Source organism: Bos taurus, chromosome 26 (genome assembly GCF_002263795.3).
Source record: "Bos taurus isolate L1 Dominette 01449 registration number 42190680 breed Hereford chromosome 26, ARS-UCD2.0, whole genome shotgun sequence".
Classification (NCBI taxonomy): Eukaryota; Metazoa; Chordata; class Mammalia; order Artiodactyla; family Bovidae; genus Bos; species Bos taurus.
Genome location: NC_037353.1, coordinates 44,395,049 through 44,417,836, shown reverse-complemented (window position 1 = coordinate 44,417,836; position 22,788 = coordinate 44,395,049). Strand labels below are relative to the sequence as shown.

Here is a 22,788-nt window from a genome sequence, read left to right as displayed (position 1 = left end):
ACCTTATATCACGCTCTAACAAAACATTTTCAAGACAGTTGATCATAGAGAAACTGGTTATCTAAAAACATTCCTACCATAAAAGCTAGAAAAATTCCAAATGTAGATGTTTTGAGTTTAGCTGAGAGAGATTCCAGTGTACAGAGTGAGTTGTTGATGACAGAAGTGATTCTCTATCCAGGCCGTGTATCACTCAACGCTACTGATTTTATGAGAAACCCATTGGAAAAGAAATTTGATGTAATTTCCAAGTCAGACTGTGGCCCAGACAGGGGCGCCGTTTAGCTAGTGATGGCTGTGCTCAACAAAAGATCACACTGAAACTTTCTAAAGATCAAAAACTAATTTGGAAATTATTAGAATAAAGGGGTGAATTGTATAAAGGACAATACATACCCTCCCATTTTATATATATGAAATAGCTTTGTATATTTTAGGTTTTTTTCAAGAATAAAGGAAAATACAGTAATTTTTTATTTCTATATTAATATTTTTCCCATATCAACCATGGAATATTTTTAATATCATCCTGCCTGTGAAAGAGTGAAGTAGGAGTTATCATCAGCCCTGTCTTATTTTTATTTCCTCCCAGCTTTTATATTATGTGAACTTTCAGACACAGAGAAGAGTAGAAAGAACAGCACAAGGAACACTGACACACGCATCCCCTAGACCAGCGCTTGTTACCCTTTGCCACATTGTCTTTCTCTGTGTATGTGGGTTTTGAGCTCATCTGGGGCTCCCTAGTGGCTCAGATGGAGAAGGTGATGGCACCCCATTCCAGTACTCTTGCCTGGAAAATCCCATGGACGGAGGAGCCTGGTGGGCTGCAGTCCATGGGGTCATGAAGAGTCAGACACAACTGAGCGACTTCACTTTCACTTCTCACTTTGATGCGTTGGAGAAGGTAATGGGCTCACTCCAGTGTTCTTGCCTGGAGAATCCCAGGGACGGTGGAGCCTGATGGGCTGCCATCTATGGGGTCACACTGAGTCAGACACAAATGAAGTGACTTAGCAGCAGTAGTGGCTCAGAAGGTAAAAAATCCGCCTGCAATCCAGGAGACCCAAGTGCAATCCAGGAGACCCAAGTGCAATCCAGGAGACCCAGGTTCAATCCCTTGGTCAGGAAGATCCCCTGAGGAAGGGAATGGCAACCCACTCCAGTATTCTTGCCTGGAGAATTCCATGGACAGAGGAGCCTGGGGGATTACAATCCATGAGGTCAAAGAGAGTCGGACACAACTGAGCAACTAACACTTTCACTTGAGACATTTGCTTGTGAGCTGCAGACATCATGATTTTTCACCCGTAAACATACAGATTGAATTTCCTAAAACCCAGGAGATTCTCTTACATAACTGTGATATTACTAATGTGTCTAAGAAAACCCACAATAATTTTGTAATATCATCTAACTTAGTCCCTATTTAAATTTCTCCTAATGTGTAGTTCTTTAATTTTTTATTTTATATTGGAGTATAGTTGATTTACAATGTTGTGTTAGGAAACTGTCCATCAGTAAATTCTTCATAACAACAGCAGCTGGAAGTTTTACTAGTAACCTCTCCAGAGAATAATCTCTGTCTTACTGTCTAATTCTTCAGGAACTGGTATATCTATGGGCAGTTTTATTTGGGTCCCTCTCTTTTCATTCAACATTCCAGCGACAAATATTTATTGATCCCCATTCTTTGGCATCATCGACTCAATGGAAATAGTTCAGTTCAGTTCAGTCACTCAGTCGTGTCCGACTCTTTGCGACCCCATGAATCGCAGCATGCCAGGCCTCCCCATCCATCACCAACTTCCGGAGTTCACCCAGACTCATATCCATTGAGTCAATGATGCCATCCAGCCACCTCATCCTCTGTCATCCCCTTCTCCTCCTGCCCCCAATCCCTCGCAGCATCAGAGTCTTTTCCAATGAGTCAACTCTTCACACGAGGTGGCCAAAGTACTGGAGTTTCAGCTTTAGCATCATTCCTTCCAAAGAAATCCCAGGGCTGATCTCCTCAGAATGGACTGGTTGGATCTCCTTGCAGTCCAAGGGACTCTCAAGACACAGTTCAAAAGCATCAATTCTTCGGTGCTCAGCCTTCACAATCCAACTCTCACATCCATACATGACACAGGAAAAACCACAGCCTTGACTAGATGAACCTTTGTTGGCAAAGTAATGTCTCTGCTTTTCAATATGCTATCTAGTTTGGTCATAACTTTCCTTCCAAGGAGTAAGCGTCTTTTAATTTCATGGCTGCAGTCACCATCTGCAGTGATCTTGGAGCCCAAAAAAACAAAGTCTGACAATGTTTCCACTGTTTCCCCATCTATTTCCCATGAAGTGATGGGGCCGGATGCCATGATCTTCATTTTCTGCATGTTGAGCTTTAAGCCAACTTTTTCACTCTCCTCTTTCACTTTCATCAAGAGACTTTTTAGTTCCTCTTCACTTTCTGCCATAAGGGTGGTGTCATCTGCATATCTGAGGTTATTGATATTTCTCCCGGCAATCTTGATTCCAGCTTGTGTTTCTTCCAGCCCAGCGTTTCTCATGATGTACTCTGCATATAAGTTAAATAAGCAGGGTGACAATATACAGCCTTGATGTACTCCTTTTCCTATTTGGAACCAGTGTGAGCAAACTCCGGAAGACAGTGAAGGATGGGGGACACTAAATCACACAATTTAGTGATTGAACAACAACTCTTTGCCAAGCTCTTCTGGTGCCAGGAATTCTGAGATGCCTCCGTCCTTTGCCTGCCTCTGAGGGCCTCACATCCTACTGGAGAGTCAGACACAAGACATAACGCCTTACAATGTGCTGAGTGCTATCCCCAAACATGTGCAGAGCAGCAGACAGAGGTGTGAACAAGGTACTCAGGTTGCACAAGCCTCCCAGGTAAGTCCAAAAGGTTTCCTAAAGGTGGTAACATTTGAGCTGGGCCTTAGGCAGTGAGTAGGATTTTGATAGACTGAGAGAACTTTGATAGACTGCAGAACTTTTTAAGGATGCACATTGCACAAAGTTGGTCTCCACTTTCCATCTCACATGAGCCAGGGATGATCCTTGGATTCACTAGAGTCATCCCTCAATATCCGCAGGGGATGTGTTGGCGTCTCCCACCGCCTACCCCCCACACACCTACACCTGAGGATGCTCAAGTCTCTTATATAAAATGGAGGAGGGGGGTATTTGTACATAACCTACACACATCTTCTCCTGTACTTCAAATCATGACAGAATTACAGTTGAGCTATTTAAAATCCTAAAGGATAATGCAATTAAAGTGCTGCACCCAATATGTCAGCAAATTTGGAAAACTCAGCAGGGGCCACTGGACTGGAAAAAGTCAGTTTTCATTCCAATCCCAAAGAAGGGCAATGCCAAAGAATGTTCAAACTACAGTTGCACTCATTTCACATGCTAGGAGGTAATGCTCAAAATCCTTCAAGCCAGGCTTCACTAGTATGTGAACTGAGAAATTCCAGATGTACAAGCTGGGTTTTGAAGAGGCAGAGGAACCAGAGATCAAACTGCCAACATTCATTGGATCATGGAGAAAACAAGTGGATTCCAGAAAAACATCTACTTCTCCTTCATTGACTATGCCAAAGCCTTTGACTGTGTGGATTGCAAAAAACTATGGAAAATTCTTCAAGAAATGGGACTTGCCTCCTGAGAAATCTGTATGCAGGTCAAGAAGCAACAGTTAGAATTGGACATGAACAATGGACTGGTTCAAAATTGGGGAAGGAGTTCAACAAGTCTGTATGTTGTCATCCTGTTTGTTTAACTTACATGTAGAGTACATCATGTGAATGCCAGGATGAATCACAAGCTGGACTCAAGATTGCGGAGAGAAAATATCAACAACCTTAGATACATAAATGATACCACTCTAATGGCTGAAAGTGAAGAGGAATTAGAGTCTCTTAATGAGGTTGAAAGCAGAGTGAAAAAGCTGACTTGAAATTCAACACTCAAAAAACCATGATCATGGTATTTAGTGCCATCACTTCATGGCATATAGAAGGGGAAAAAGTGGAAGCGGTGACAAATTTTATTTTCTTGGGCTCCAAAATCATTGTGGACGGTGATAGACAAAAAAAGTTATGACAAACGTAGACAGCATATTAAAAAGCAGAAACATCACTTTGCCAACAAAGGCCTGTATAGTCAAAGCTATAGTTTATCCAGTAGTCATGTGCACACGTAAGAGCTGGATCATAAAGAAGGCTGAGTGCCGAAGAATTGGTGCTTTTGAATTGTGGAGAAGACTCTTGAGAGTCCCTTTAACAGCAAGGAGATCAAACCAGTCAATCCTAAAGGAATTCGACCCTGAATATTCATTGGAAGGACTGTTGCTGAAGTTCCAATACTTTGGCCACCTGATGCAAAGAGCCAACTCATTAGAAAAAACCTTGATGCTGGGAAGGACTGAAGGCAATAGGAGAAAGGGGCGGCAGAGGATGAGATGGCTAGATAACATCACCACCTCAATGGACATGAGTTTGAGCAAACTCCGGGAGACAGTGAAGGACAGAGGGGTGTGCTACAGTCCATGAAGATGTGAAGAACGGGACATGACTTAGTGGCTGAGCAACAACAAAGTTTACTCACAATACCTAATGCGATGTAAAGATGACGTAAATGGCTGCCAGTGTGTGGCAAATTCAAGTGTGGCCGCCTAGAACTTTCTAACAATTGTTTCTCTGATGATTTCCAATCTGAGTTTGGTTTAATCCAGAGATGCAAAACCCACAGATACGGAGGGCTGACAGTACTTCTGGAGACTGGTTACTTCTTGTCCCCAAGTTTCTCCAACACTCCCACTTAAACTGTCTGAAAGGTACTGTGGATGATTCACATCTTAGTACAAACAAACCACATCTGTTTGTAATCAGTCAAGAAAAATGACTAATGCCCCTGAGCTCTACAAAGCAGTGCCCATGGCTGGTCAGCCACAGCTAATGTCCCAAGCAAGTACATATTTGCTTTGGAATCAAACACCTCTCAGTCTTGTCTGTATGTGAATTGACTACAGAGGGTCTACCTTCTAACAGGTAACACAATCTAGGGCTCCCAGCACAGGTAGTGCACCATACTGAAGAATGACCGACCACAAGCGGGCACACGAACCCTGCAGAGAGTTATCTGCATGATCAAGGAAATCGTTCTTACATACGAAGACTCCAAAAATCCACTCTGTAGTGAGCACTTAAGTCTTAGACGAATATCATTAGTAAGTGCTCTAGTTTTGAGTCAGTTTCAATCTCAGAAAGCATTTCTTAAATGCTTCTCGGGTATTTGGGAAATAGATTCTGAGCTAAGGCAAGTGGAATTGGCTCTGGATTTATTAGGGAAAAAAAATCACGGTCAATGCAAAACAAATCATAAATACAGGATTTCATCTGGAAATAAAAGTTGAATGCAGGGAAGTCGGCAGCATCAAGGCTGACCTTACATTGGCCACAAATCTAAAAAAAACTGAAGTGTGGTGGTGAAGACAGAGTCAAGAATGTCTCCAGAATCACCTCTTGGGTGGCTGCATGACATAATTCATGTAGCCAATGACCCCACATTTCTGAAGTCTTTTATTAAACCCTTAATGCAGATAGAAAGTGCAGTAAGTGAAGGACGGAAGACCTGCCACGATCTATGTCAACACTTGTACTACTTTGGACTATTCTTCTAGATTATTTTCTGTCAATAGGAGTATTGCATAAAAACTTTTCCCCCACAAAAACCAGATCATACCTTCCGTGCTATTTGGAAACCTGACTTTCTGCATTTATCTAGAAACATTTCCACGTCAAGAAATCTTTTTGATTTCTGCAATACATTTAGTAGCGGTAGACTATTTCTTCTGTAGGTATACCAAAACGTAACCGTTCCACTACCATTAATTTCCAGTTTTTACTACTGAAAATGCTGCCATGAACCACCTTTTGCTAAATCTGCCTGAACAGAAGGCTACTTCCAAGAGCTGCCTTCTGGACCACGTGTAGCACATGGCATCCAAGGCCCATCTCCCCGCTGATGAACCCAGGCTAGAGGGGCCCCTCCCCCAACCTCCGGGGTCAGAGCAAGCCTGGAATAACCCAGTGGATGGACACTGCAGCCTGACTCTTCTGCCTGATTTAGGACGTCACAAAAATCACTGTAAAAAAGAAGGCAGCTGAGCTAAATCCCAGGACTTGTCCCAAGTCTGTTTGTCATCAAGTTGAAAAGTAAACATTTTCCATTATTTATTAGCACCACATTTGCAGAAACGGTTGCCTCAGGCTCTGTGTCTAGTGGAATTAAGGTTTGCCGTGGGAAACGATGAAGCAGAACCTTGTTAACAGAGTGAAGATCTTTCAGTGACTGAAGTGAAACCTACAGTCAGGGCAAATCAGACCCAGAACACAGTTAATAATCATCACTTCTATTGTATCTTAATTTTATATTCCCCAACTCCTTTAACTTCCCTAAAATACAGATTCACAAGAGGGTCCATTTAAATGTTTTTATTAAAGCAGTTATAGTTACTGCCCCACGGCGTCTAGAACTTTAAAATCTATATCCTTAGGGTGTGAATGTTTGGGGATGAGATTTCTGTTTTTACGTTTTGCTCTTTCTCCACAAAAGCCAATTACAGCATGTTATGAAGCATTTCCAGACTTCCAAGCAAGTTAAAAGAATCTAGTCTTCTTTTCTCGAAATTAGTTGGAGGAGACTAAAAGGTTACAAGCCACATTTTAAACTCCTACTGAAAACAGACTGTCACCTTGGATGCTGGAAGAGTGACACTAAAGGCCCGCACAGAATCCAGAATACACTCGTTATTCTGGAGCGTCTAGAGACGCTCCTTCTAGGTGCTTCTCTCATTCCAATGACACTCTAGGAGCCCCAAATCCTCCAGCATCTCAATCGTTAGGTGACTTGGCTGAGGTGTCTCTTCAAACAAGATCAACTGTGTGAAAGATGTCTTTCGGGAACTAAGGTTCAATTTTCTACTCAACTGATCTCTCTTGATAACTTGATATTTGACACTTTCTTGAAATCAAGAGAAATCTTTTAATAAATTGTATTTTTGGATTTCCCCTGAAACCAGCCTGATCAAAAAAATAAATAAATAAAAAACAAGTATGGAGATGAGTTTTCATGCCTTTTTAAAAAAACTATATGAAGTCAACTAAGAACGGCCAGAATGAGTAAACTGAGGCAAGACCTTGCCGGGTGTTGAGACAAACATTAAAACAATGGTATACCATGATTAAATAAGTTTTTATTGTCACATTTAACTGCTTTGTCAGATATACATTGTAGGTTTCAGTATGGCATAAAAAATAAAAATATTTTCCTGAATGTCAAAATCTGAACAGAGGAGATGGTGATGGCACTTAAAAAAAAAAAATTCACACTGGTGCTGAAGCTGCTAGAAGGTAGCTGATAAACACTGGAACGGATTTGCAGATAAAGCGGTCTGCAACATTTCAAATCAAACGGCAGTGGTGTAAGGCCAACAAAACTGGAGAGCAGGAAGACACAGGCCCCGCTGAGTAGCTAGCTGTCTGAAGGACGGCAGTTTGAACGTTTAATTTCCATTCAGACTAAACTGCTTTCTTACAAAATGAAACTACTTTTTCAGAACCTGGATTTTAAGCTTCCTTAACAACTTCCTTATTCTTACAGGTCGTAACGAGTCCAGAGAAAGGCAGTTATAATCCATGGCATTAGCTTCGTGGGCTGACCCTGCCGTAAATGGGGGAGGGGGGGTCTTGTCATTTCCAAACCAGGAGCCTGTCATGCTCATGAACGTCTGTAGTGGTGTCACACATTCTGGGCAAAACTAGAAAGCAAGCAGTAATTAACTAAGAATGTTAAGTGCCTCCCCAAGGAAAGTCTCTACACATTCCACAGCTATATGCCCAAAGGTAACTTAAAAAAGTGTGGTTATTTTGATTGGAAATGAATCTCTATTCAATAACCAAGCTTCCCAAACAGTTTATTAAATGTCTTTCTTCCACAAATAAAACTAACACTAGGATTTGTCAGAAGATCTACACGAATTATCTCCCTTACGTACGAACTTGGCTAAATCTGCTGTGTCTGGAGTCTGTTCCTCATAAAACTCAGGTCTGGAACAGAACTCCTTTCTGTTATACTGCTGTGTGTCCTTCATTTAAGACTCCAGAACAGAGACCATAAACGTGGCTAGTGCAACAGAGCAGTCACTGGAATTCCCCGAAAGAAAAATAAGTAATTTATTTTATGACATACTTATTTGGATGATTACTTACTGGTAATTAGTATTTCTACATTTTTTTTTTTAAAGGCAACCATTTTAAGTGACAATACATATCAGGCTAGTAGAAAAAAGTGGAAACAAAGCCCTCTCTTTTGATCTCACAAAGTCATGCAGACAAAAGAAGGTACGACTGATTTGTTCCAATCTTGGAAATTATCAAAATTTCTTTTCTGGCAAAGATGAATTTGGCTCATCATAGAAAGAAGGTTCTTTGAAGGCTGCTGCTAAACTAGTTTCCCTTTGAAAAAGTAAATTTCAAGGCATGATAGTGCAAGAGGTAAGGTTTTGATTTATAGAACATTTATAGACTAATTGTGCTTAGTCTCTAATTTCCAAATTATTTTAAAGAACAGAAACTACGTTGATAAGTTTATCTTTGCCTAAATTTACCAGTACATCCATGAATCGCACCAGAATTCGGACAATTTGATTATCTTAATGACTCTGTTGTGAGCCCTGCACACTGCGTCCGCAGGTGAGGACCCCCTGCATGCGAGGCTCCTCCAAGGTCTGGGCCCAAACACTCATCTTGGGGAGTCCAGGGGCCCGAGAAAGCAGTTCTCCCCTCCAGAGGAAGTCCTCAAAAACTCTCTCAATGAGCGATTAAGAAAAACAGTGCTAACTGGAGAGTTTCTTGCGTTCAGTTAAATCTGGGAGGTCTGAGTGTTCCTGGAGCCCCCATCAGGGTGTGTCATGGGTCGAGAATCCCTTGAACGTGAGTATTCGCTATTAGGGGGCTCTGTAGGGTCAATCAAATTTTCATAATCACTGTCGTCTGATTCCTCAGCACTGTCTCCAGCTGCTCTGTGGGAAGGAGGGGCATCTGCTCCACTTCCAGGATATTTCAGTCCAGCACTGGTGGAGGCATAACTGGAGGAGCCCACAGCTTGAGGTCGAGGCATAAAGACGCTGCTTTCCATGCGAGAATGGCTCAGAGTACTTTCTTGATTATTTGGGTGAAGATCAGAATAAGGCGGAGGCGGGTCCGAGGCCTCTGTGTCTCCAAGAGTACTTCGACCTTCCGCTGTGAACCCTGGATAGGGCATCCGAGGGCTGAAGGTGGGGTCCACACTCTCAGATGGCATCTGTCGGCTTACCATTGCCTGCTGCAATCCTGGGTGGAAAGAGGAAGGAAACTGTAACACTCTCTGTATTGTCACAGCTTTGCATGTCAACACATTCAATGGTCGACCTGACTGTTCTGAAAACGGCAACAAAGCAGTGCAATGTATTATTTCTGTGAATTACTGTACATTTGCACAGTATTTCATAATTTTCAAAAGCCTCAGAACAGCTCTCTGAAGTACTACCGTTATCATTAATATTACCGTCTGTTATGCAGGCAAACGACCAGAGGTCAGAAAGACCAGGTGACTTCACTAAGAGGACAGTGAGAAGTGGGGGCTCTGATACCCAAACACAGGTCTCTCAACTCCAGATCCAGTGCTATGACCCTCGCCTGCTGCTCACTGTGCTCAGAGACCATGGGGACAGAGGATAAAATTTAGAGTTGTCCCCACACTTGGTGGTCATCTGAATGTGAGTTTTTCCTTAATAGACCTCACATCAAAAAACAAAAAAAAACTTCTCGACAACTGCTTGTCACAATATTCTTAAACATCTCTTTCTCCTTAAAAGTTCAAAGCCCTGGGACTTCCCTGGTGGTCGAGTGGCCAAGATGCTGCATCCCAATGCTGGGGGCCGGAGTCCAACCCCTGGTCCGGGAACTAGATCCCACGTGCTGCACTAAGGTTTGCATATCACACTGAAGGCTGCAGCTCCTGCATGCCACAGCAAAGACACAGCCCAACCAAAGAAACAGATATGAAGAAAAAAAAAGTTCAGAAAACAATACAACATTGCAAAAATACTTTTTAAATTAAATTAAAAAAATAGGGACTTCAAAAGTCCTGTGTTAGGTACTAGGCCATAACTTTATTGCATTTTTATGGTGGTAAAACTGAAACAGCCACACATCTATGAGTCTATGGCCTTTAAACTGTTTTCAAGTACATTTAAAAATATTATAAAAATGATTTGTACAAAATTTAGAAAAGGAAAAAAAAAAAAGAAAATCACCCACAATTCTATCACTCAGATAGATATCTGAGTCATATCACCCAGGGGCCTGAGAAAACAGTTCTCCCCCACAGAGGAAGTCCTCAAAAACTCTCTCAATGAGCGATTAAGAAAAACAGTGCTAACTGGAGAGTTTCTTGCGTTCAGTTAAAATTTTGATGAAAAGCGTATAAGATTTGGGTTAAAAGACACACGCCTCAGGTGTCAGGCACCCTAACTTCTCCAAATCCCAGCTCCACCATCCAGCTTTGTGTATATCTCTGTGTGTCCCTGTATTTTATCTGATTTATTTGCCTGCCTTGTGCAGCAGGCAGGCCCTTAGTTCTCCAACCAGGGGTGGAATCTGTGCCCCCTGCAAGGGGAAGAGCCAAAGTCTTAACCACTAGTTAAATCTAGTGAGTTTCATAAAAAAGAATGAAATAATGCCATTTCCAGCAACATGGATGGAGCTACAGATTATCATACCAAGTGAAGTCAGACAGAGATAAATACCACTGATATTACTTACATATGGAATAAAAAAAACAAACAGAAAAACGGTACAAATGACCTTACTTACAAAACAGAAATAGGCTCACAGGCATAGAAAGCAAATATGGTTACCAAAGGGTGGGTGGGGAGGATAAATCAGGAGTCTGAGATTAACAGATACACACTACTGTACATAAGACCGATAAACCACAAGTCCTACTGGATAGCAAAGTGAGCTATATTCAACATCTTGTAATAACCTATAATGGAAAAGAATCTGAAAAATTATATATATATATATACACACATACACACACACACATATCTGAATTACCATGCTGTACTGAAACTAGCATGACATTGTAAATCAACTGTATTTCAATAAAAATAATATTTTTAAAAATCTGGTGGTACTACAGCATATATGTCTGTTACCATGCTGGAGTTAATAGATTCTTGGGCCTAGTTCTCATTTAACCAGCTGGTTCCTTAGTGTAATGGTATCTGCTATCAATGGTAATCTGCTGTAATGGTAACTGCTATCAAAAACTAGACATTTAAAGTCTTTGCCGAGACCCTGCCCCGTGCATCAAACATAATGTTCACAGAATTTTAGGGAGCTCTTTTATGAGGCTCCAGTGAACACAGGACACGGCTCCTATGTTCTAGGCATGCCAGGGTTAACTTGGTAAGAAACATCGCATCTACTGTACACAGACCATATCACTTCTTGGGAATTACTCTAACTTGCTTCAGCCTTTCTACCTTTGGTCTTTTTTCTTCCAGTATCAGAGACTTGAGAAGGACACCATGAGAAACAGTACTGCGCTTCTGGAAAAGCTAAAGACAAAGGAATGCCCTGTCCTAAGCAGCCTAACTTGGGGCCTGATGAATGTAAAAGAATGGATGTAATTTATCATATAATTTGAAGTTTAAAACCAGACATTTCCCTGATACTCAGGGGTAAAATGAATAAGAAGCTCACGTCTTTCTTGTTCCTTTTCATTCTTCCTCTGAGTGATCTGTCTTCTTAATTTGTTCACTTCTGCCTGACAAGATTCAACAACTCGCTCACTCTTTTCCACGTCTGCACACACTGCCTGAGGGAAAAATGACAACAAGAACAATTAGTTTCAAATCCAAGCATGAGGCACTTCATAAAGACAGCATCGATTATGACCCTAGGAAAAATCTGTATACTTTATTACGTTAAAAAGCAGACATTTCCCTGAGGTATACAACAAAACCATGAAGGCCCACGAGACCAGTACTGCTGTTATTCACTGAGCTGCTTTCTCAGTTATGTTAAGATGATTATGCTACTTAGCTTAGACATTCTTGAATATGAATCTTTCCCTTGCTTACTCATCTTTATTTATATGAAAAGGGAATTTTGGTATCAGTCTAGCATAGGGTTTCCTGGGTGGGTGTTACTGGTAAAGGACCCGTCTGCCAATGCAGGAGACCTAAGGGACTCGGGTTCAATCTCTGGTTGAAAAGATCCCCTGGAGGAGGGCATGGCAACCCACTGCAGTATTCCTGCCTGGAGAATCCTATGGACAGAGGAGCCTGGCGGGCTACATCCACAGGGTTACAAAGAGTCGGATACGACTGAAGTGACTTAGCACACACAGTCTAGCATAGGAGGATGAACAAAAGAAAAGGGATGAGCATAGGAGGATGAACAAAAGAAAGGGATGACATGCTTTCAACTTTTACTTATAATCAACAATTAAGCCTCGGATCACACACAGATTTATTTAATAGAAACCACAACTAGGAAAAGTTGAAAAAGAACTTGACTTTGAAACTTATTTTCTTTTTCAACTTTCCCTAGTCAATGTACTTTAACCATTCATATCAGGGCATGGACGTGATCTGGTGTTTGCAGGGCAGGCCTTAATCAATAGGCAATGAAATGTCTAATACATGCCACTTTGAAGTCTGTGAGACGGCACCGACAGTCTGCAAAGAGCATGGTCATGAATTCAGGACAAAAAGTTGCTTTTCACTGCACGTTCCTTCCATAGCAGAAATACCAGAAATCGCCGGAAAGTGGGCCAGTCACCAATGAGTGAGGCTGGATTAAGTCCCTGTGCTGCTACGGGGACCGTGACCCTGATTTGGAGCCTCACACTGGGATCTGCCCACTGCCTGCTTTCCCCTGTGCCCCAGGCTGAATGGAGACTGCTCTCCTCTTTCTCAGTAGCTGCCTGTGCTCTTTCATTCCCTGGGCCCTTCCTCCAGGCCTGAGACAGCCTCTTCAGCCTGACCCCTCTTCTTCCTGTCCTCCAAGGCGCTTTTGTTCTTAGGGTTTCAGAGCGAATCACCCCTAAGAACACTCTGGGGCTGATGACAAGAACGTGGGAAAGTACTGCCAGCACCTAGCTCAGGACCTGGCTTGCAGGAGACGTTTCCATAAATATTTGTTGCATGAATGCCTAGGAATGAACAGGCCCCACTGCACCCTCCCACTCAGTGGAGGCAGCTGTGGGCAGAGGAGTGAACTCGAATCAGGAGGCCGAGCTGTCCTGAGTTACCACGGGGCTTTTGGGTGCGGTCTCTACTTAGAGGCTAAGTGATGCGACAGCTGTGTTCTTAGCAATCCTTCCTTAAACTGGGAATACATTTCTCTATGGAAAACGCTGTCATTAAGGAGGTCACAAGTATTTAAAAGAGTGATATTAAAACTGTACCTCAGAGTCTCCATGGCAGGCATATAGTGAGAGAGACAGGCTTTCGTAGACTGGCGTGAGTAACTACTACACACATCTGATATCATTTGGGGACTGATTTTTGGACCACAGGAGATTATTAAAAATTAAAGTAGAATTTAAAAAGCATTTGGGCAACATAAATACTGAAAGCTAGTGAATAAGTCAGTTACCTGCACCTTCTCCTGAAGCGCATTGTAAACCTGATAGATCGCCCTGATGTCTTTCATCACTCCGTCCTTGTCAAAAAAGTCAGCACTAGAAGACAGAAGCGAGGTTCACAGAGCGATCAGACCACAGTGAACGGAAGGCACTTTCCCGTCATTTCCTCCTTAATCTACCGATTACTTAAATGCTGCAACCCCAGGGTAACAATGTTTCAGCAACAATGCCCATGTCCCTAGGGTTACACAAGAGAAAGAAGAGAGAACCCCTGTTGCCAAGACCACTGAAAAATAGTAGTTATTTTTTCCCTCACCCTATACATTTTTCAGGGACCACAGTTAGCTTTCAGAACCTCAGATATACACATAATCTACTCACATTTTTGCATCAGTTGCAAAAAAAGAAGAAAATTGTGGCAAGTGATTAAAAAAATAAATATTGATAAAAGTAAATTTTCTTTTCAATAAGTGTTCAGATTTTGATATACAGTAGTAGAGAAAGAGAATTGCCTTATTGGATTTTTCAGTGTTAATCATATCAAATGACGTCACATTTCTCCAGAAGCACAGTTAGAAAAAGAAAGGAAAAACATTCATTTTACCTTTCAACTTACCCGTGTTCTTTAATAACTTTGGCATAACTCTGAGAAGTATTTGGCACTGAAGACACTTTATACTCTTGCTGGCTAGTATTGCCTAGATTGGGAATAGCAAGGGATATCCTTTGATTATACCTGTGGGGGATTGAGAGAGAGACAGAGATCATGTTGAAAGCACCCCTCTACTTAAAGACTGGGTCTTGCCAACAGGAGCTCGAGTCTCTGCACTGGGAACTAACAGAAGGTCTCACAGAGAACCCACTTCCACAGACCACCCAGGGTTATGTTGATTAGAAAAGTTTCACTTCCCTTATAGTAGGACTCAACTGTAAACTCCGGAAGGCAGATGTTAGGTCTTCTGCATTTCCACAGCAACTGACAAGAGTGCTGAGGTGGTTTTAGGTGCTTAAAAACCTACTGACTAATTGATGAAATCTTAGGAGTGGCTATTTAACAACTAATAATTATTTTTCACTGATGCTGATTTAATTTATTCTACTATAAATGAACTTCTGTAGGAACCCTTTCTGTTGTTTACTGACATACCATGATCATATGATCTTTCTTTTTGCTTTAACAAGTTCCTAATGCAAAACCCTCATTAGCCAGTAGGTGGATCAATTTTACAATTTTGTCCTTGAAATCTATGTTTTAAAATTATAATCAGGCTTACAGCACAACAGAACTGTATTTGTATATAATGGATTATGGAGAAGCAGATGATGATTTCCAGCTGTTTATTCTTGTAAGAATTGATGCATAATGAATGTCTTGCTAATGCTTCTTGACTCAAAAACTATTTTAATTTATATAATTAACTGACAGGAAAACACTTTCTCCATCACAAAGAAAACCAGCTACGGGACAGTTATAAACACTCTTCTTTAAAGATGCTATAAAATGCTTATTTTCAAAGGCACAAATCTCAAGTACTTGTGTCAACATCTTTCCTATTTATGTGGGCTGGTGAATGCTTTCTTTACCTTCGATTTGGTCTAAAGAGAACATATTCTAAAGCATGAGTGGAATTGTTGGCGGTGGAGATGAAGCTGAAGAGGAGGAAGACGAGGTCGGGCACCCCGAGGATGCGGGTGAGCTGCTTGTGGATCACCTGCTCTCGGTACGACATCTGCTGCTGCGTGTTTCGCCGGAATCTGTACCAACCGATCACTTTCTGCAACAGACGTAGAAGAAAGAAGTGTTAAAAGCTGCATGAAATCCCACAAATTTCATTCCAAATGCATCCGCACAAACATTCATACCAAATTTACGTGCAACAGCACGAAACTGAAAGCCACGCAACTGTCCCACCAACAGGTGAATGGATAAATAGAAATGTGGCGTACGCACACACTGGACTTCTACTCAGTGACACCAAGGAAGAAACACCGACACACGCAACACACATGAGTCCCACATAATTATGCTGAGTGAGAGAAGCCAGAACAATAACAACAAAGATTATCATCATCATAAGAGCACAGGCTACAGGATTCTTTTTTTTTTGGGGGGGCCACACTGCACGGCTTGTAGGATCTTAGTTCCCCAACCAGGACCGAACCTGGGCCACAGTGGTAAAAGCGCCAAGTCCCAATCACTGGACTGCCAGGGAATTCTCAATCTACGATTTGATGGCATGTAAATTCTAGAAAATGAAAATGACATAAAGCAGATGACTAGGGCAGAGGTGAGAAGAAGGGATCAGAAAAGACAAGGAGATTTTGGCACGGACAGATATGTTCGTTATCTTATTCTGATGGTGGTTTCATGCATGTATACATATTTCAAAACTTATCAAAGTATATGCTTTAAATATATGCAGTTTACTACATGTTAATTATACTTTAATACAACAATTTTAAAAGGTTAGCTTTGTCAGTGTGACTATACCAGAACTTAAATTGGTATGTGATTTAAACTGACAGGCTCTTTGGAAGAACATTTTCACAATGTGATCTGCTGGATGTATGGAAGATGGAAGGCCCAAGAGACACCTGGGAGCTTGCTGGGCCCAATCAAAACCTGCAGAATTGGAGCTTCTAAGGGTACAGTCAGAAATCTGAATTTAAGATGAATTCTTAAGTTTTTTCTTAGGTATAAAGTTTGAAAACCTCTGTTGTGGAGACACTTTAATTCTTTATAGGAAGAAAAATCTTCCATAGCTTCTTTCTTTAAAACAAACTCTTTGTATGAAAATCCTAATGAAAGTAATTTAAAGTTGTTCAGGTCAGTTGCTCAGTCGTGTCTGACTCTTTGCGACCCCATGAATCCCAGCACGCCAGGCCTCCCTGTCCATCACCAACTCCTGGAGTTCAATCAAAGTCACGTCCATCGAGTCGGTGATGCCATCCAGCCATCTCATCCTCTGTCGTCCCCTTTTCCTCCTGTCCCCAATCCCTCCCAGCTTCAGAGTCTTTTCCAATGAATCAACTCTTCGCATGAGGTGGCCAAAGTACTGGAGTTTCAGCTTTAGCATCATTCCTTCCATAATAACGGTAAATTTAGATTATGTTTTAGAAACTTTCATAAAGGAAGGAAGTCAATCAACCTTTACTATTACAATTATTTTCACTAATTATCACAACAACCCTGAGAGGTGAATAATGTTTTCTGCACAGAGTTCATACCACATGCAAGGAACTACAGGGAGCAAAGTAACACTGCCTGCTCTTAAGAAGTACTGCTGCTGCTGCTGCTGCTAAGTCACTTCAGTCGTGTCCGACTCTGTGAGACCCCATAGATGGCAGCCCACCAGGCTCCCCCGTCCCTGGGATTCTCCAGGCAAGAGTACTGGAGTGGGTTGCCATTTCCTTCTCCAATGCATGAAAGTGAAAAGTGAAAGGGAAGTCGCTCAGCCGTGTCTGACTCTTAGCGACCCCATGGACCGCAGGCCACCAGGCCCCTCTGCCCATGGGATTTTCCAGGCAAGAGTACTGGAAAAGTAGTGGCAGTGGGTTGCCACTGCCCTCTCCGTAAGAAGTACTACTGAAAATAAAGCATAATTCTAATTATATTGAAGCAATTAATTCTGGTATACTTTAAATATAAAGAAAACTCAAACACTTCTGTCAGTATAAATCTTAGAGTGAAAAGTAGTTTTCCTTTAAAAAAAATAAAAACAAAAAGAAAAATTATCAACTGGCTAGAGCTACTAGTATCAAAGAACATGGCATATTTCATGCTGAGTCTCGGCACTTTGAATTTAACTTGGGATTAGCTCCTCTGAAGGACTGGGTCACGTCTCACACCCTCTGCATTCCTGCAGAGGCCCGAGCAGCAGTCAGCACATGGCCATTCTCATGAAATACTCGCTGATTAAAGAATCAAGCAAGTGGTGACTGCATGGATACTAACACTTTTCATTTACACTGACTCTACTTGTTTGATTCCATTTGTACTTTCTGAGAAACAGGAAGCTTTGTAAATTTATTGTGGATATTAATTTATTCATTTGATATTTGCTAAAAAGATAACCCTCTTCATTCTGATCAATGAGAGATAAGATGCCAAAATAATTCACACTGGTGACAGGTACAATTGTACCTTTTAGAGCTAATAAGCTGGTTGCAAGGCTATCGAGTACCGAGGTTACTGATGCGGAAGAGCACATTTTTGATAGCTATTTTTGGGCCATGATGAAAAATTATGAATGTCTTTCCCTAAAACCTTATCTCTGCTGAAGCTTCAGACAATATTTCACAAAGACTCTCCTCTCTACTCTCCATGCTAGACATTGACTTACATTTTCTGGAGCCAAAGCAATTATCCCCAATACTGAGCACATTTGTCATCTTTAACTTGTGTTCTTTTTGGCCTTATGATAATATTAAGATGGCAGTTATATTTATCATTATCTGTTTCAGAGCAGATGCTTTCAGGAAGGCAGAAATCCTCCTCTCACTTGCTTTTTTTGGCCTGAGCCCAAAACCTGAGGGTGGTCAAAACTTTGTAAACATAATATGGCTTCTGCCAGGGCAGTAACTGAGCAGACAACCAGGCTGCACCTACAGGGGAATTTCTCATATGAAAAAACACTGGCCTCCATCTTAAATCCAACTTTTTTTTTAATTTAGCAATGTTGTGGAGTTCCTATATTTGAGAGCCACATGTTTTTAGTAAATAATTTTCTATATATTTTATATATATTAATTGGTATTGTGACAAAAATCTTTATTAGGTTGTGTATTCTAATGGATTATTTTAGGACTCAAGAAACTTTTAAAATTACTACATACTTATTTTATGAGTTCAAATCACTGAACTTTCCTTTGTAGGATTTTTCTTTCTTTTTTTCAGTGGGGGAGCCTCCCTGCTCCACTTCTAGGATTTTAGCTCCCCCACCAGGGACTGAACTCCAGCAGCCCTCAGGGCCCTTGGCAGTGAGAGCGCAGAGTCCCAACCACTGGACCACCTGGGAACTCTCAGTTCAGTTCAGTCGCTCAGTCATGTCCAACTCTTTGCAACCCCATGGACTGCAGCATGCCAGGGTTCCCTGTGTATCACCAATCCCATAGCTGGCTTAAACTCATGCCCATCAAGTTGGTGATGCTATAAAAACATCTCCTCCTCTGTCGTCCCCTTCTCCTCCTGTCTTCAATCTTTCCTAGCATTACGCTCTTTTCCAATAAGTGAGTTTTTCGCATCAGGTGGCCAAAGTACTGGAGTTTTATTTAGCTTCAGCATCAGTCCTTCCAAAGAATATTCAGGACTGATTTCCTTTAGGATTGACTGGTTTGATCTCCTTGCAGTCCAAGGGACTTTGAAGAGTCTTCTCCAACACCACAGCTCAAAAGCACCAATCTTCTGGTGCTCAGCTTGCTTTATGGCCCAGCTCTCACATCCATATATGACTAGGGGAAAAACCACAGCTTTGATGTTGCCAAAGTGATGTCTCTGCTTTTAATATGCTGTCAAGGTTGGTCATAGCTTTTCTTCCACGGAGCAAGCATGTTTTAATTTCAAGGTTGCAGTCACCATCTCCAGTGATTTTGGAGCTTAAGAAAATATAGTCTGTCATTATTTCCACTGTTTCCCCATCTATTTGCCATAAAGGGACAGGACCAGATGCCATGATCTTAGTTTTTTGAATGTGAGTTTTAGGCCAACTTTTTCACTTTTACTTTCACTTTCATCAAGAGGCTCTTTAGTTCCTCTTTACTTTCTGCCATAAGGGTGGTGTCATCTGCATATCTGAGGTTATTGAGATTTCTTCTGGCAGTCTTGATTCCAGCTTGGGCTTCATCCAGGCCAGCATTTCACATGACATAATCTGCATATAAGTTAAATAAGCAAGGTGGCAATATGCAGCCTTGACATACTCCTTTCCCAATTTGGAACCAGTCTGCTGTTCCATGTCCAGTTCTAACTGTTGCTTCTTGATCTTCATACAGATTTCTCAGGAAGCAAGTAAGGTGGTCTGTTTTACCCATCTCGGAGAATCTTCTACAGTTTATTGTGATCCACACAGTCAAAGGCTTTGGTGTAGTCAATAAAGCGGAAGTAGATGTTTTTCTGGAACTCTCTTGCTTTTTCGATGATCCAAAGGATGTTGGCAATCTGATCTCTCATTCCTCTGCCTTTTCTAAATTCAGCTTGAACATCTGGACGTTCTTGGCTTACATACTGTTGAAGCCTAACTTGGAGAATTTTGAGTATTACTTTGCTAGCATGTGAGATGAGTGCAATTGTGCGGTGGGTTTGAACATTCTTTGGCATTGCCTTTCTTTGGGATTTGAATGAAAACTGATCTTTTCCAGTCCTGTGGCCACTGCTGAGTTTTCCATATTTTCTGGCATATTGAATAGTGCAGCACTTTCACACATCATCTTTTAGGATTTGAAATAGCTCAACTGGAATTCCATCACCTCTACTAGCTTTGTTTGTAGTGATGCTTCCTAAGGCCCACTTGACTTTGGACTCCAGGATGTCTGGTCTAGGTGAGTGATCACACCATCGTGGTTATCTGGGTCATGAAGATCTTTTTTTGTATAGTTCTGTGTATTTTTGCTACTTCTTCTTAATATCTTTTGCTTCTGTTAGGTCCATACTGTTTCTGTCCTTTATTGTGCCCATCTTTGCATGAATGGTTCCCTTGGTATCTCTAATTTTCTTGAAGAGCTCTCTAGTCTTTCCCATTCTGTTGTTTTCCTCTATCTCTTTGGAAGGCTTTCTTATTCCTCCTTGCTATTCTTTTGAACTCTGCATTCAAATGGGTGTATCTTTTCTTTTCTCCTTTGCCTTTAGCTTCTCTTCTTTTCTCAGCTATTTGTAAGACCTTCTCAGACAACCATTTTGCCTTTTTGCATTTCTTTTTCTTGGGGATGGTCTTGATCTCTGCCTCCTGTACAATGTCACGAACCTCTGTCCATAGTTCTTCAGGCACTCTATCAGATCAAATCCCTTGAATCTATTTGTCACTTCCACTGTATAGTCGTTAAGGGATTTGATTTAGGTCATACCTGAATGGTCTAGTGGTTTTCCTACTTTCTTCAATTTAAGTCTGAATTAGGCAATAAGGAGTTCATGATCTGAACCACAGTCCGCTCCCAGTCTTGTTTTTGCTGACTGTATAGAGCTTCTTCATCTTTGGCTGCAAAGAATATAATCAATCTGATTTCGGTGTTGACTGTCGGGTGATGTCCATGTGTAGAGTCTTCTCTTGTGTTGTTGGAAGACAGTGTTTGCTATGACCAGTGCGTTCTCTCGGTAAAACTCTATTAGCCTTTGCCCTGCTTCACTCTGTACTCTAAGGGCAGGTTTGCCTGTTACTCCAGGTATCTCTTGATTTCCTACTTTTGCATCCCAGTCCCCTGTAATGAAAAGGACATCTCTTTTTGGTGTTAGTTCTAGAAGGTCTTGTAGGCCATCACAGAACTGCTCAACTTCAGCTTCTTTGGCATTAGTGCTTGGGGCATAGACTTGGATTACTGTGATAGTGAACGGTTTGCCTTGGAAATGAACAAAGATCATTCTGTCATTTTTGAGACTGCATCCAAGTATTGCATTTTGGACTCCTTTGTTGACTATGACGGCTACTCCATTTCTTCTAAAGGATTCTTGCCCATAGTAGTAGATATAATGGTCATCTGAGTTAAATTCACCCATTCCAGTCCATTTTAGTTCACTGATTCCTAAAATGTTGATGTTTGCCATCTCCTGACTACTTCCAATTTGCCTTGATTTATGGATGTAACATTCCAGGTTCCTATGCAATATTATTCTTTACAGCTTCGGAGTTTACTTTGATCACCAGTCACATTCACAACTGGGCACTGTTTTTGCTTTGGCTCTGTCTCTTCATTCTTTGGAGTTAGTTCTCCACTGATCTTCAGTAGCATATTAGGCATCTACCGAGCTGGGGAGTTCATCTTTCAGTGTCCTATCTCTTTACCTTTCCATACTTTTCATGGGGTTCTCAAGGCAAGAATACTGAAGTGGTTTGCCATTCCCTTCTCCAGTGGCCCACATTTTGTCAGAACTCTCCGTCAAGGAACTCCCAGAGCTTTTCAATTAAACATTAGCTTTGAAGCCTGCCTAGCAGAGAATCAATTTTTGAAGTGTTTCCATTAGCACTTTCTTGAAGAGTTGATGTTAATTAAAAATAATTTTTTATATCAGATACTGTCTAAGTACATATGTATTTTTAAGCCGAACATTTTAAATTTAACTTTGTAGGTACTACTATAACCCCTTTGAGGTGAAGATGTAACTTTGTACCATTTCTGGGGAAAAATCACCATACTAGAGTCAACTATACAGCTTTTCAGTCTAAATATTAAGTATTACCTTTTGTTTTGGGGCTAGAAATTTGGATTCTTGAAAAAAAAAAAAAACCTCTAAGAGTTTATATTATGTATAAGGTGTCACAGGAAATACAATGAACATAAAACACAGTCTCTGCCTTTAACAAATTGTATGGAAAATAAAACCTAATTTCCAAGTAAATTGAAGAAACAAATTCTTGTCTTTTAATTGCAAAAGAAAATATAATCGTTAATTTTAGCACAAAGCTTTAGAAAATCAAAACTGAAGATCAAGTTTTGAGAATCTGGGCCCCAGGAAAAGCAAAGATAACTCCAGTTAACAATCTATATTGGTCTTCTGTGTCTCAAAAGACCAAATCCAATTTTATTTATTATTTTTAAAAATATGATATGCCTATATTTTAATATATAACTGAAATACAAAATATCATAGTAAATTAGCAAATCCAATTTAAAACCCCCAAATTAATTAAGAAAAGTGTCTCTATTTACTACTGAAAATGCTACATGATAGAGTTCATTTCTTTTTTCCAATTAGTTTCAATATAAAATATAATGTAAAAAAACTTATTATATAAAGTTTCCCCTCCTCAGCAACATCTCTGCTGCCTTTACTTAGAGCAACCACTTCTAGGTGTGGTTGGCTTTCTTCTGGATCTTTCTCTTTATACTCAGACTTTTGTTTTTATAAAAAGCAGGCTC

General features: G+C 41.0%; 1 protein-coding gene across 1 annotated transcript in view; it reads right to left on the bottom strand.

Moving 5' to 3' along the window:
• Nucleotides 1-7,253: 7,253 nt before the first annotated feature.
• ABRAXAS2 (abraxas 2, BRISC complex subunit) overlaps nucleotides 7,254-22,788 on the bottom strand; it is a 28,816-nt gene continuing 13,281 nt past the window's right edge. Inside the window, exons 5-9 of the mRNA NM_001166587.1 lie at nucleotides 15,307-15,497; nucleotides 14,339-14,458; nucleotides 13,734-13,818; nucleotides 11,832-11,946; nucleotides 7,254-9,410 (exon numbers count right to left, since the gene is read on the bottom strand). Of these exons, the coding sequence (NP_001160059.1) occupies nucleotides 8,941-9,410; nucleotides 11,832-11,946; nucleotides 13,734-13,818; nucleotides 14,339-14,458; nucleotides 15,307-15,497 (981 nt within the window). The 3' untranslated portion in view covers nucleotides 7,254-8,940. The remainder of the gene's footprint in view (nucleotides 9,411-11,831; nucleotides 11,947-13,733; nucleotides 13,819-14,338; nucleotides 14,459-15,306; nucleotides 15,498-22,788) is intronic.